Here is a 15000-nt window from a genome sequence, read left to right as displayed (position 1 = left end):
TAAGAATGGTTTATTTTTTCCCCGTTTCAGCATTTTTTGACTTTGTGCAATCCGAAATGAATAAATTGCGAAAAATGACTCGAGTTTTTCTTTTCGGAAAATATCAAAATCTAAAACACAATATTAAAGTTAAACGAAAAAGTATTAACGAAAATATTTTAGAATTCTATTTGGATCTTATGGAAATGAAGTTTTCACGATTGTTCTTTGAAGAACACCTGCCTTTTCCCATTGGTTTATCAAAAAGTTAAAACTGTATTTTCCTAAATAAATAGATCATTAGTTTATCAATTTCTTTCCTTCTAATCTGCTAACAAAAGCCAAAGAAATGTTTTATAACACTTTATGCTCTCATTTTTATCATAATCTGCCAAAAGATATCAGTATGATTGTTTAATCATGCAAGTATTTCGTCGTTCTACTTAAAATATTTACAACTTTGTTAAGTTCACTTACTTGCGGACTTCTTGGCTGTTTTAACAGGATTATAATATCCAGTTGTTTGATACACGCTGTCTGAGACATAGCCACGCAGAAACACAGTGTAGTAAGTTTCAGGAAAAAGAGAAGGGTTTCGAACATCTATATTTTACCACCAAATGTGATTACAAATAAAATGTATAGAAGATCAGCCCACATTTCATTTGAAATAATGCAAATAAAACACTTGAAGAAAATTGTAACTGCAATAAAGATATAATTTAACTGTAAACAAAGTATCTCACCTTTAGTACTTAATTGAGTTTCTCTTCTTTTGCGTTTAGTAATTGAATCAGAGCCAACCAAAAATGTTTTTTGGGATTTATCTGAGATGATTCCTGCAAGGTAGATGCCATCCAGATTCCTTTGAATATCTTCAATTGAATATGATGCCGGGCTATTTGGAGGAAGGTTTAGACTGTCAAGTTTTTTAACAACAACATGGTACTCCCTGAATAAATTTAAAAGTTTCTAATAAGAATCAGAGAAACAAGCATTTTATAACTGATCATTGTTGAAGTCTGTAAGACCACTAATTAAAGCAACTTATTTGATAAGATTTTTATAAAGTTTTGTTCTAAAAGAAATTCAGGTAGACAACTTTATAAGAAAATTAAGGTCTTAACACAGTTTACGGAAACTTCCTAAAATACAAAAATGTGTACAGACAAATAATAATTATTCAGTTAAATATAAAAAGTAATGAACTTTCTCAGAAGTTTTTGAAATTCATTGCCAGCAAGCTGATCTCCATTGATGGGCTGAAGATTAATGCGAAAAACTTTTGGCCGCTCATCAGGCTAAATCCGGGACTCTTTAAGTGCTTTTAACAAATGATTGATCACACTAAGCAATAGATGAAGTTCAATTGGCGGGAAAATGTGTAGAAGAGCTGTAAAGTCAGACATATCGTAGAATTTATGAACCTCGTTTTGAAAGTGCTTCGATGTTTTTGGGATCTAGGCCTGATTTTTAAAATGAAGCAAATCACTTTCTAGTTGTGCCAAATATGGGAAAAAGCTAGCAAGAGATTGAAATCAGCAAGAAAAGTTTGCCTACTTCACGTTATTTGACAAATGAAAATCAACTCAATTTAAACAAATTAAAGAAGGGGTATTTCTTAGTTTTTCATTATTTTCTGGCATATCCTCAGCCAAAGTTAACAAGGAGTTGGGACTTCACTCTCTCTGGCTGTCTTAGGTGACAATGTCTTTTTATCTAGTGGAGGAGTGGATGGAATGCTTGAATCATCCTCTTGAATGCTAAAACTGACCTTAAGAAAACCACCTCCACCATCAATTCCGAGCTTCACTAAAAAGTCATTGTGAATGTGTTGTTTGCACAAAAGAAAATTCAGAAGGTTTGAAAGAGTTTTGCTGTAAACCACAAATTGCTTTCGCTGCTGTAATATGTCTGTAAGAAATTGTCAGCCAATTGTTTGCCGATGCTAATTAACTTTTTTTTTTTAACTTAGATTAACAACTTGAGCATTTACAACTAGACTTATTGTTGAGGACAACTATTTTATGTACCTTTTTGACAATCCAGTGCTGTTTCGAATATAGATAAAATCTTTTGGAGTCCCTCATCAGTGCAATCAATGCACTCTCAGAGATATATTCTTTCTGAAAATCTATTGATTGCAATTAAAAGGGACTCCTCTTCTAATTAGGCAAGACAGTAAGAACGCCTCCTTTGGTTTTGTGAAGTTGCAGAAATTTTTGAGAAATCCAGAGAGTGGGTTTGGAGTGCCTTTAATTTGACAAATGATGCAATCAGAAGGCTGACAAAGTCTCTGGTCTCACCATTACAGTTTTGAAATCATATAACTTTTGGAGAGTAACATAATCACTCTTACTCTTTTCTCCTAAAGGAACTCTGCTGGAGTTGCATGATCCACTTGGTACCTTTGGGTCAGAAAATTCAGATGTGAAAGAAAAAGATGATTCTTTTCGTTCAATCAAAGAATTTACCAGTTCTTGTCGGCATTTTTATGATAGACACAAAAAAAATAAAAAAGCTTTTTGATAAATATAAAAAAAGCCACTTGAAACCTACCTTTTCCCGGATTTTAAGAAAGTTATTAAAGGTGTTAAATACTGTAAGGGTTGTACAAAGTTTTGATGTAAATTGATTCATGGGCTGTTTATACTCCAAAAATGACATATTTAATATTTTATATATTATCTTTTGAGATAATGTTTAACGTTTTATCTGTCTCTCTTTGATTTAAAATATAAAAATTTTCAAATCAAGTTTTTTTTCTCAGACTGTCATGAAAGATTTCAACTTTTTGATATTCCTTATCCAGAAGATGTGCAGATTGTGCCCTCAAAAGGGTACTTCTGGTACTCTTAAGAGTAATTATTTTCAATTCTGGATAAGTGTGTCATATTCAACTTGTTTAGCCATCAGTTGCAAACCTTTATTAATGTGTTAGTTAAAGTAACTTCCAAATAAAGAGTTAAGCTGAATTAGCATAGTATTCTTCAATTTTTTTAAAAATTCTTCAGACTTTTTCAAGTTCTTAATTTTTATTCCCATCACAGTGCCTCATGGTCCTTATTCTTTTTAAACTAACAACTCTTCTCTTTACAAACCTACAAATTATTCGTAACTTACCATACACTGGGAAATGACCAACCAAATTTCCTAGCATTACTCTTCTGGTAAACTTTGCAGGATTACATCAAGTCACTTCCTTTTAAACCACTTCAGTTTGTAACCAACTTGCATTTAAATGATTAAAACATACGAACAAAATATCATCAATCTGTTCACTTTCTTTACTATCTAAACCATATACTTAAAATATCTCTTGACATACATTTTAGGCTCACCATACATTATTGCAGACAAAAATATCATCTAAGCCACTTATCGTCCGTTCTTTACAAATCCTAATGATCAAAGCAGCCCAATACAGTGTTTTTTTGAGAGTTCCCATTATGTTTTAAGCATGCTCCTAAAATCGTTTTATATTGGTGTCGTCCTGATAATCTTTTTCATGTTCTGCTCTTGCGCATTTTGGTATCATATACTGTGTATCTTTGTTAAAAAACCGGTCGGGGTTTTATCTATCGCTTCACTTCAGTTTTGTACTCCATTTAACAGTTTCAAATCAGCTTCGTGATGTTTCTTTTTTAATTTCAGCTCTGCTGAAATTTTTTTAGTTCAAATATGTCGTTCCACGAAATGAAATTGTTTCTAAAAGTGAAATTGAAACTCCTCCTTGGTTTAAAATAAAAATCACCACGTATATTGATGCACCCAACCTAATCACTCAAGATCGCTGATGCAAAGATTAAACTTTCCTTTGAATGTTAGCGTACTAGAAGAATTTCAGCATTTAGGTTCATATTTGGAAAACTAAACTTTGATTTCAGATTGCCATTGAACATTTCGTATCTACCATAGCTGTTGCAACCATACCATTAACATTTAAATTAATAATAGATAGTGCTCTAATTCCACTGCTGTTGAGGAGAGATATATCGCAGATTTTTCTCCTCTGCACTCCTTTCGCTCTGAGCATTTTAAAGCCAAGTATTCTTCAACTATTCTTCTAGTTGTCCCATTTAAAGAAATAAAAGTTCTTTTTGGAAAGAAGATCTTTGAAAGCAAGCAGTCTTATGCAATCTGATTTACGCAAAAGGAGTTATTTTTGTGTTGGTTAGCTTGTAATATTCTTTCAACAAGCAAAGTGAACAAATAAAATTACTTTTCTGTAATAGAAAACCCCTATTTAAACAAAGCTTCGCTTTTGTTAAAATTGAAAATCAAAAAATATCCCTACAAAATTATCATTATAAACCAAATTTATAATTATTACTTGGTTAAAAATTATTAAAACTGTAAAATGCGTAATATTATTGTATTTTCAAGAGATTTCCGTATTTGGATTACATGAAGCTGACTTGGTTGATAGATTAACCTAGTAGATAATTTACGCACGCTTGTTTGACTCATTCTATACCGCTTAACATTATGAGCATTAAATCCTACATGAAAAACATAATGCAAAAGTTTTTAACCTGATTGGACCATTAGTTTCAGAAAAGTGCACAAGATTTATTGTGAATGTGTTTGCTGTAATTTTATCTGCTTCCACAGTTGGCAAACTATCAGTGAAATTTGGAGGGACTAAAACAAAAACACATCAGAAAGACTAAAAATTGCAACCAAACATTTTTAAGTATTGAGAATACTAATCCTATGAATAATAGTTATCTTATATAATCATTTTTAAAAATATGAATAAGCTTTAAAAGTGTTTTTAGAGTTGAAAGAAATCAATTGCATACCTGATAAACTTGTCGCTAATTGAAAGGAGATGCTATTGGATTCTACACCATTCTCAACCAAAACTTTTATTGTGTAGTTTGTGTATGGAGACAGATTATCAATTAAACATGTCTCGTTTTTTGTCTGATTGCATTGAGTAATGAACGAAGTGCTGTATAACACTTTCTTGTAATAAACCTGATTAGTAAGAAAGCACTGTAAGTCATAAAAAAGTTACAAAATAAAGTAAAATATCAAAACCGAAACTTTAAATTCAAGTGGTAAAAGTAGCCAAATAATCTTAAAAATCTTCATCTGCGGAAGCGACAACAGATGTAGGAAAATATTTGCTTTACAACTAAAGATTACTTTCCGGCAACTAACGTGAAGTTTTGATTTTGTCACAAACCAAGTTTTTTCATTTTCTTAAACATCTCTGTTTATTCATTTTCCATTTCTGTTGTCTTATATTAATAAAAATTATAAATATGTTAGAAAACTAAAGCTGTTAGAAATTAAAAAAAAAAAAGCCCGCAAAGAAACTGAAAAACTAAAAAATAACATTTTAAAGTTTAATTGAATAAATATTTTGATTATACATTTTCGATATTGTTTGTATAGTTAATTTTTTTAATTTTTTACTATAACAAAAATCGAAACTAGAAAGTATTTTAAGACGCTGGTTTGGCACGTTTGATCACCGAAATAACTTTAAAAGAGAATTAAAAACAATTATGCCGAAATAAAAAATCTGAATCTTGAAGTGTAGCATTTTATAATCGCTAAACGTTTAATTAAAAAAAATTAAACGTTTAGTTGTGAAATGCCCAAGAACAAAAAGATTAACTGTAAAAGTTCTTGACATATGCTCTCTCTTCATTAAAAAATGGTCTTCAATCTATGATGCATAAAACTACCATACTCTTTTTCAAAAAGGCACCGCTGCTTAGCAATCAACTCAACCGGTATAAAGCTCTCATAATTTGATTTATCAATTGAGCATTTTGAAAAGCTCTTAGTTCGTATATGCAAAAATCAAGAGGGTTATAATCTGTTCAAGTATTTAGTGAAGAGGTCTTTTAGGGTAAATGTATCATACTTTTTCTTATATCTAGGTAACATTTCCTTTGTGACCAGTTGCTACATCCTACAGAGTAATATTGAGTATTTGAAGTGTTTTACAGTTATTAAAACAGGAAATATTAAGCATATTACAACAATTTCACTTCATAAATTTCTATTAATAAAGATTTATCAATAAGTATTATCAAAGAGCATATTATGACGTTCTTTTATAGGCTACGTCATACTAAAAACTTTTTGAAACTGACATTTGAAGAGTGATTTTATTATGGGTTGAGGTAAATTAAGCAATATTCAACCCAAAATAACTAAAAAGAGGTTTTTGCGTAAAAATTGACTTGAAAAATCTAAAAAAACGTTTAAGACTACACTTTTACGACAAAAAGTTAACAAAACTTTACTTATGTCTTATAAATTTAAATTAACTTAAACGAATGGGCTTAGATTATAAGTCCATTTTTAATTGTTATCGATGAATTATAGAGCATAGTTATTTGTTTTGTGTTAGGAGTGGATTTATTTATGTTGAATATTTCTTGTGGTCCTTTAGTATAATTGTTTTTGCTTTACAGTGAATAATAAATAAAATAAAGTATTGTGTTATAGATAGTTCAATATTGAAACAAGCTAGACATTCTTCTTTAACTAATTTAACTAAATATCTTGGATAAAGAAAAGATTGGGTGGAAACAGATGTTCCTACACTGAGGGATGAAAAATGGATAGGTCTACCTATTCAAAAAAAGTTGCTTCTTTCTGACTATCTTGATAGGTTAGTTTCTTGACACGATATTGGTAAGTGCATTTTCAATATATACATTGTGGGCACAGGATATCCGATGACATCTATAGGAAATCTAAAAAACATCTGGACGTCCGCTGGGTGTATATGGACGTTTAGTGTCCACTAGATAGGAAATATTACAATATTAAGTATCTCTGATGAAAAATTTTACAACTGTTAAAACTGTACATTCTTTGTAAAGATACCATCTAATTGTCATAGAAATCTCTATGGCATTGACAGACTTATCGAATTTTGGGAAGATAAGCTGGACAATATTAAAAAATGTAGCTGCAACATATTACCTCGCACAGATGAAAATGCTCCATGTATGGAGGTTAAAAGTGTGCTGCTAGAATTCACATTTAATGCATTTGTTCTAAAGATATCAAGGTGCCACAACTTGATTCATTATGGCTCAAATCTCAAAGAGATAAGTTTTTCAAAAAGTCAGGCTAACAAATGCATCAAATAAACATGGTAGAAACAGAAAGATAGTTTAAGGCAGAGAAAAGAATAATAATAGATATTGCATCTTAAAGAAAAAGAAAATATTGGTTTAAAAAAGCTCATATTAATACACAGGTTCACTTAAAAAAATTGTTAAAGCTGAAGTTTATGAATCAGTGGGACATGACTTTAATCAAGAAAATTCACCTAAAAATATAAAAGGTGCAAATAAAATATCTTCTGAAGACAGCTCCAATATTATTAATTAAAAAACTTCCCCCTATGTTATCATTAAGATGGTAGTATATCATTAAAAAAATATTGTATTTCAACTTTTTTTTCAATTTTTAATAGTGCATAACATATATTATATGATTAAAATGAAAGTAAAAATTTTAAAATTTAAAAAAATTAATTATGCGCATAATTATTGATAGACAAAAACCTAAAAATGAATAACTGGCGACAGGGTTTTTTCTGCAACCATAAATAAATTTGAACTGAAATTTTGGTTTGTGATCCTTTATTTATGCAATTACAACAAACGCTAAAAGTTTTGGATTTGACCAAAAAAAGTCAAAATGTATGCATTTTAGTCATTTTTGGGAGTTTTGGTGTTATTTGAGAACACAAAATCACTCACAAAAGTAGAACGCAAATAGCTGTAAACATAATTCTAGTAGAGGTTGCAAATACATGTGTTACAAACATGTATGCCAAATTTCAGATCAAATCGGTTATCGGTTTGATAAATATCTCCGTCGCTAAAGCTATAAAACATGATTTTGAGAAAAAACACAAAAATAAAAACAAAAAAAATTGTTCAAAACTCCCCACTTCCATAAACTGCACCTTCTAATGTTTCGTTTTGATCACAAAAACCTTTTTGTATAGCTCTTAGTTTCTTGCGTCTTAATTTCACTATACTTGTGCATTGTTTTTCTGCTTTAGAAATGCGCTTTGAGTCATTTATAAGACAAAAGTTATGTAGATTGCAACCTAATGTTAACTTAAGCTTATCAAATAATATCTCTAAAAATTGTAGTCAATTACTTAAGTATAGGACAGCTAATGCTACTCCAACTCATACAGCAGTTCTTTTATCAAATATATCTTTGGGACGTCGCTTCAAAATCAATTGATTCAACGATTTATTAGGATTTTGCGTTTTACCGTACAAACACTTTTCTAAAAGAATGTCACTTCCAAGATCTTTAAATATTGGTTTTATAAAATCTGGAACAGCAGCAGTAATACAAATATTTTCTTTGTATGTTTTTTATTTAACAAAATTTTTCTAATGATGATAATCCTTTACCTATTTCATGAAAAGCCACAATGACGCGTGTGTTAATTTCAAATGGATTTTGTCCACTACATTTGCTTTTACTAGGCTCTTGTTGTTCGATTAAATTTTTTTACGAAATACAGCAGATGAAAAAACTTAGTTTTCCAATTGCAACTGTTTCAATATGTTTTTAAACCAATACTTAACCCGTACTTTTGGAGGAATCAAACATTAAATAAAAATTATCTTCACACAAGTTGGGGCATTTCAGTAGCAATATAACGATTTCCAACAGACTAAAGTTCATAACAAAGTTGAAATCTGTATTTTGAAAATCTTGAAAATCTCTATCAGCAAAATTTAATTTTTTTGAAGAAGCAGAATGTGTAGCAGATTCAACAAAAGATAAAGTTTTCATTTCTGAAGAAGGAATCTTTGTATATCTGTTTCCACGAAATTTTGCTTTTTTATTATTGTATATTCTGTTTGATAATTTTTTTCTCTTCTCCGATCCACCAATATTATTCACCTCCGATCTTTCCGATCTTTCAATATTATTCTTCTCCGATCCACCAATATGTTTTCTCTTCTTCGATCCACCAATATTATTTTTATTTTAAAAAGGAGAAAGATATACTATAGCATAAATAATAAAGTTAAAATGCAGCTTGAAACAAAAAGCGAATTACGTCAATAAAGCCATTATTCTAAACTAATTAGCAAGAAGTCGATGCAAGGTAAGTATTTTATGGCTTTTTTATAGTTAAACTTTTTTCTTAATCGCATAACAACGGAGTAAACAAAGCGTTGCTAGGGCGAAAATAAAAAACATTTTATACTGATACATTATAAACGAGTTTTAACATGTGAAGCTTTTTTTATTTAGTTAAATCAACTAAAAACTCAAAATCTGCGATGATTATATTGGTTAAATAATAAAAGTAAAAAACAAATTTTTTTTTCACTTTTATTGGTGTACTACCTTAAACAAAATTGTATGAAGATTCCCAATACAGCACGACCATGTCTTCGATTTGACATATCATCTGCTGCTACATTTGCAATTGTATCTGCTTTCCTTAAAGATTTGATAAAATCTAATTACTTGACTCCAAAAATGGCTAATTTAGCATGTGATCAGAAAAAATTTAGAGAGCTAAGCAATAGTTTATGGTTTGAACTACAGTTTTGTCAGAAAAACTAATTATTGAAGTACATATCAAAGACATACTTTTAAATGGAAGAAAACATTCTACTCTAATTTTGATAGAAGATTCAATTACTAAAACGTTTCGTCGGAGAATGGAAAAGCAAGAAAACATAAGTCTTACTTCTGAACCAGATGGAAGTTATTTTACCAATTACACGCCTTCAAAGAGTCCAAAGAAACCAGTTAAAGAAGCTGCGATCGGGCTTTATAATTGGATGGTTCCTAGAGGAACTGATCAAACTATAATTATGGTTGAACCAGATTCCACAAATTCAATATTGGGTCTGGTAACGATGATGGATTGTTACCTCATCAGGAGAAACTTACCTGAAAAAAAATGTTTTCGTAAACAGGATGTAGCATATAGATGAGCTACCTTTAAGATTGCAAATCTTGATGGACCCACAAACTCCAAAGATGGCTCAAATATACTTTCATATGTGCTTTAGAATCAAGGTAAAACACTCTATTGTTGATGGGCCCCATCATCTTATCAAACTTCTTCATTAAACAACAGGTCAATTAGTCAAAGATAAGGATGCTGTGACAAAGTCTATTCAAAATGGAGCATTTCATGTTCATTCTGAGTCTCTTCTTATTTCTCCTCTTGCAAGCTCATCAAATAAAATTAGAACTTTTGCAGTTAACATGATTCTGAAAGTTAGAAGAGATTTAGAGCTAGGTGATACAAGTTTAAGAAACCTAAATAAACCTCAATTTAACTTTGATGCTGTGACTTTTCTTAAACTCATTGACTGAATTAATGAACAAATCTTGGAGCCGAATTTCAAATGCAATATGACAAAAGATTATCCTCACTATGCTCTCCACACCTTGTCAGGTAAAAGAGTTGTAAAGCAAATGACTGAAACAGCAACAGCTCTTTATGGTTTTTAGAGATATTGTTCCAAATCTTAAGTCTAAGAAAGATTTAATTAAACTGCGTAGTTGACGTTCAAGCTTGATTTAAGTGAAAATTTTATTTTCCATCAAAACGCGGTTTTTTTTAATAATTTATAGTATATTCAAACAAATCTGTGTGCGTCGACTAAACATTTTGATGTTTCACACATAACAGTTTCAGGCAGTTCATCTGCAGGATTTAAATTTCATTTAACACTTTTTTAGTATTAAAAAAAAAGTGATAATAAAAAACTTGCAACCAACATTTTAGAAGGTATTGAAGTTTACATGTGGTTGCCCATGGACAAATCTAATTCAAAACTTTAATTTTTACCTAATTTGCTTGGTTTTTTAGTACTTTAAAAAGAATTAATTCAAATAGCCAGTAACGCATATACATTTTAAAAAATTATTGTTTGGTAAAATACTTCAACAACCAGCTGATATATAATGTATCTTAGTATTATCTATTGTTTTTCAACGGTATTTACTTAAATATTGCAAATTTTATGTTCATTTTTACTCAAAAAAAAAAAAAAAACTTTTATTTCAATATTGTTTAGAAATACTTAACACATAATAAAATCACTGCCTCCCCAAATTGTTATTTTTGAAAATTTAAAATTTTTTAAAAGTATAACATTTCCTATACTTTAAGAGCTACAATCAATTTTAAAGCATTTTTCTTCATTTAATTTAATGTGTTTTAAATCAAAATAAAAAGAACAACAGGATTCCTTTTCCAAATGCCATGATAAGTTTAAAATATGTAATTTTGAAAAAAGTGAAATAAAATCCAAGCTGCGGAAATGGCAAAAATGAACACTTGTGATAACTTCAAAGCAAATAAATTTCGCGCTACAGAGAATTAATGTCTATCTGATCAAATGTCGCCTTCAATATGTCTTTTTAAATATAATTTTTCAATGTTTTATTAAATTTCTAATCTAAAACTTATTCAATATTTGCATGGAGTAAGACATATTTTCAACACTTCTCAAGCAATAAGTTTTCACAGTACATAAATGAAATATATCTTATAATAAACTTACTGTGTAACCTCTTAAGATTCCATAAACGTTTACAGGAGCATTCCATTTTACAATTATTGAGGTCTCTGTTGAAACGCTTAATGAGTCAACATTTTGAACATTGGTTGGAACTAGAATGAAAAGAAAATCGAACTGTTGACGAAATTAACTAATATTTAGAGAAATAAAAAATCGCAATATCCAAAAAAGTCTAGGTATACCGTCTTGTTGAGTGAATGCCAAAAAAACAGCGAGTGCACTTTGCCCATTTGAGTTTTTAGCCGAGAGTTGAATAGTATAACTACTATATTTGCCTATAACGAAAAGTTAAGCAGATGATTAAGGTGAATCACATTCAGGATGACAAATACATTTAATAAAAACAGTAACTTGAAAGTATCAGCTTAAGAAACTTAAAAATCAAAAAGCCGAGATATTCACAATGCTGTCAGTATAGTTTAGATAATGTGCAAACAGTTATGCAAATGAAAGTAAGCTAAAACTCACAAACCTAGTTTAGTAATATTATATGCTGTGACATTTCCAGTCTCCTCACAAATTTTATTCCCCTCCACTAAAAGTCCATCCATAGACAGCTGCTGATAGCATAATATGTAACCTAAAATAGTACTTGATGAAGATTCCGTAACCTTCCATTGCAAATTCAACTTTTGCTTTTCTTCATTTTTAACAGAAATAAATATAGGCCTTGTTGATACTAAAATCAAAAAATCTCTGTTTCGTGCGTGTTCAGTGTTAATAAAACTTTAAGTGTAAAAGAACAAACAGCAAAATAGTTTGAAATAGTAAGAAAACTGTACGGAGTCATTTTTATGTAAATTTTGTACTTTAGATGCAATTATCTCTGCAATTTCTTTAAGTAATTATAAAAAAGATTTACTAGGAAACTTATATTCGAAGAAAGTTTGATTAGAAAAAGTGTTATAACCAGTGGTTTTTCTCTAAATTATTTTACGTTGCAACTTAAAAATGCTTAATTTATAAATTATTAAAGAAATAAAGTTTTAATTACTTTGTAGATAAAATTCTTATTTAACTTTTACATATAGTTGCAAAAAACGTTAATCTATTTTTACTGCATTTCAATGAATCCTTTTTTTTGCCTAGTGAAGATCATAAATTTAACATTTGATCTAAATCAGGACTTAACGCTAGCGACTTTAAAACGTTTAAGTAATTTTCTTCAAAAACATTTTCTGTTTTTAAGCAATGCGTTCAGAATCAGTCTTTTTGAACCACATTTAAAACATTTATCACGTTAAAAAATGATTTTAGCAGAAGTAAACTAGAAAATGACTCTGTACAACTAAATTATGTTCTGACATATAGATGCTATGACACATCTGAAATCGCTTTTTTGTGAAATTTCAGTCAGTTGTAAATAAACGTAACTAATTATTTAGTTTGTATAAATAAATAAATATTTTATCTCCAACCTCTCTCAAAGACAAACCCAACATGAAAATGGTTAAGTAAGTTTTGTTAAAACTTCTCACAAAGTGTAAATTATAGCTATAAGTCAGCATTACTTATCCCATTTAATTTTTATTGCAGTTTACAAACTCGGTATGCAAGCTTATGTATTTGAAAGAGATATTTTATTAGCTGACTTATTGCCAGAATGAAGGTTGCTACAAAGTGATTAAAGAAGTATTATATATATTTATTTAAAGGGTGATTTTTTAAGAGGTATAGGATTTGATTAAAAAAAAAAACACAAAAAATTTGAAAAGTTTGATGAAATCTTTATTTTAGCTGATAGAACAGTCGATATAATTTAATGTTTAAAGATTATTTGATGTAAAGGTTGGCCCCGGCTCCGCTTTAGATGCCCCATGCGTAAGGTCCAATTTTGGCACACTCTCTCCAACATATCGGCCGGTATCTCACGAATAAATGCTTTAATATTGGCTTCCAGTGCGTTAATCGTTGCTGGTTAATCCCTGTAGACAATAGCCTTAATATGGCCCCACAAAAAATAGTCCAAAGGCGTTAAATCACACGATATGGGAGGCCAATAGATGGGCCCCAATCGTGAGATAAACTGTTCACCAAACTCGCTTCTCATTTGGGCCCTTGTTTTGTGTGCTGTATAGCGTGTGGTACTTTCTTGTTAAAACCACATGACAGCCAAGTTCAGCTCTTCCATTTCCGGCAAAAAAAGTTTGTAATCATCGCACGGTAGCGTTCGCCATTCAAAGTAACGTTCTGGCCATTGTCATCTTTGAAGAAGTACGGCCCGATGATGCCACCAACCCAAAATCCATACTAAGCAGTGAGTTTTTCGGGATGCATTGGTAGCTCTTGCAATGCTTCTGGCTGGTCTTCACTCCAGATGCGGCAATTTCGCTTGTTAACGTATCCATTAAACCAAAAATGAGCTTCATGGCTGAACACAATTTTTCAATAAAAATGTGGATCTTCCTCCAACTTTTTCCGCGCCCATTCCCTAAATTTAAAATGTTGTAGGAGGTCGTGTGGCTTCAATTCTTGCACCAGCTGTGTCTTATAAGGTTTTACACTCATATTCTTTCGCAAAACTTTCCACGTAGTAAAGTAACAGAGATCCCAGCCGGCATCTTTACGTTGTTTCAGCGTTGATATTGTGTTGAAGCGTTGTTTCAACGTTGGTTAACCAAATCGCAACGTTAAAATAACGTTACTATTTAAACTTTGTTCAGTTTTTTTCAACAATATTTCAACGTTGACAAAAAAACTCAGTTTTAAAATAACTATGAGTTAAGTTGGTGTTTAAATTAAAATAAGTAAAGACCAAAGTGAAATAACCTTTTAATATAACGCAAAATCGGTTAATAATCTTTTATTATGACACGAAATCGGAAAAATTTCCATTAATAAAAGTTAAATTCTCTTCAGATAAAATACGCTCCATTTCGAAAAGGTGGTGGTAAAGAAAAGAAATTTGTGTAGATTTTATTCAAATATATGTAATATTTATATATATATATATATCTTAAACAAAATGTTATCTTATTCTTTACTAATATGTCTAACTAAACTTAACTAAAATTAGCCTAACTGTAGACTATGAGAATATTTTATACGCTTAATATACATTTATAGTCCAATAGAAACAATTGCAGACCACACTGGATAAACGATCAAGCTACATTTTTGCTTTTTTTGGGTTTTTGCCCATGTTATATTTGGCTGCAGTTTAACTATATAATAATTGACTATATAACTAGAAAAGCGATCAAATTGCACAGATATTTAGTTTAACAAATAAGTGAGCTATGGTGTGAGCTATTGTGTTTTGAAGTTTAAAATCTAATTTACTCAAAACAATAAAAATAAAGCTTGAAAGTTTTTCCAGTGTGGTTTTCAATTGAGTCAATTGAAGATTGATTTAACGTTTGGATCTAATGTTGATTTAACGTTGGTAAATCAACGTTGAAAAAAACTGTCATCCCAAACGTTGTTTTAACGTAAATTCAACGTTCTT

At 30.2% G+C, this 15000-nt stretch overlaps 1 protein-coding gene across 1 annotated transcript in view; it reads right to left on the bottom strand.

Moving 5' to 3' along the window:
* The window catches only part of LOC149882436 (uncharacterized), a 37321-nt gene that overhangs the window by 4781 nt on the left and 17540 nt on the right, over window positions 1–15000 (bottom strand). Inside the window, exons 7-13 of the mRNA XM_090065940.1 lie at window positions 12025–12231; window positions 11735–11827; window positions 11535–11644; window positions 4785–4962; window positions 4515–4623; window positions 726–931; window positions 457–582 (exon numbers count right to left, since the gene is read on the bottom strand). Of these exons, the coding sequence (XP_089922066.1) occupies window positions 457–582; window positions 726–931; window positions 4515–4623; window positions 4785–4962; window positions 11535–11644; window positions 11735–11827; window positions 12025–12231 (1029 nt within the window). The remainder of the gene's footprint in view (window positions 1–456; window positions 583–725; window positions 932–4514; window positions 4624–4784; window positions 4963–11534; window positions 11645–11734; window positions 11828–12024; window positions 12232–15000) is intronic.

The sequence above is a fragment of the Hydra viridissima genome, unplaced genomic scaffold, assembly GCF_058129835.1.
Source record: "Hydra viridissima isolate aposymbiotic clone 2 unplaced genomic scaffold, HvirCarnegie_v1 scaffold_11, whole genome shotgun sequence".
In the NCBI taxonomy this organism is placed as follows: Eukaryota; Metazoa; Cnidaria; class Hydrozoa; order Anthoathecata; family Hydridae; genus Hydra; species Hydra viridissima.
The sequence above is the reverse complement of the archived record's forward strand: the minus strand, read 5'-3'. Positions and strand labels throughout refer to the sequence as shown.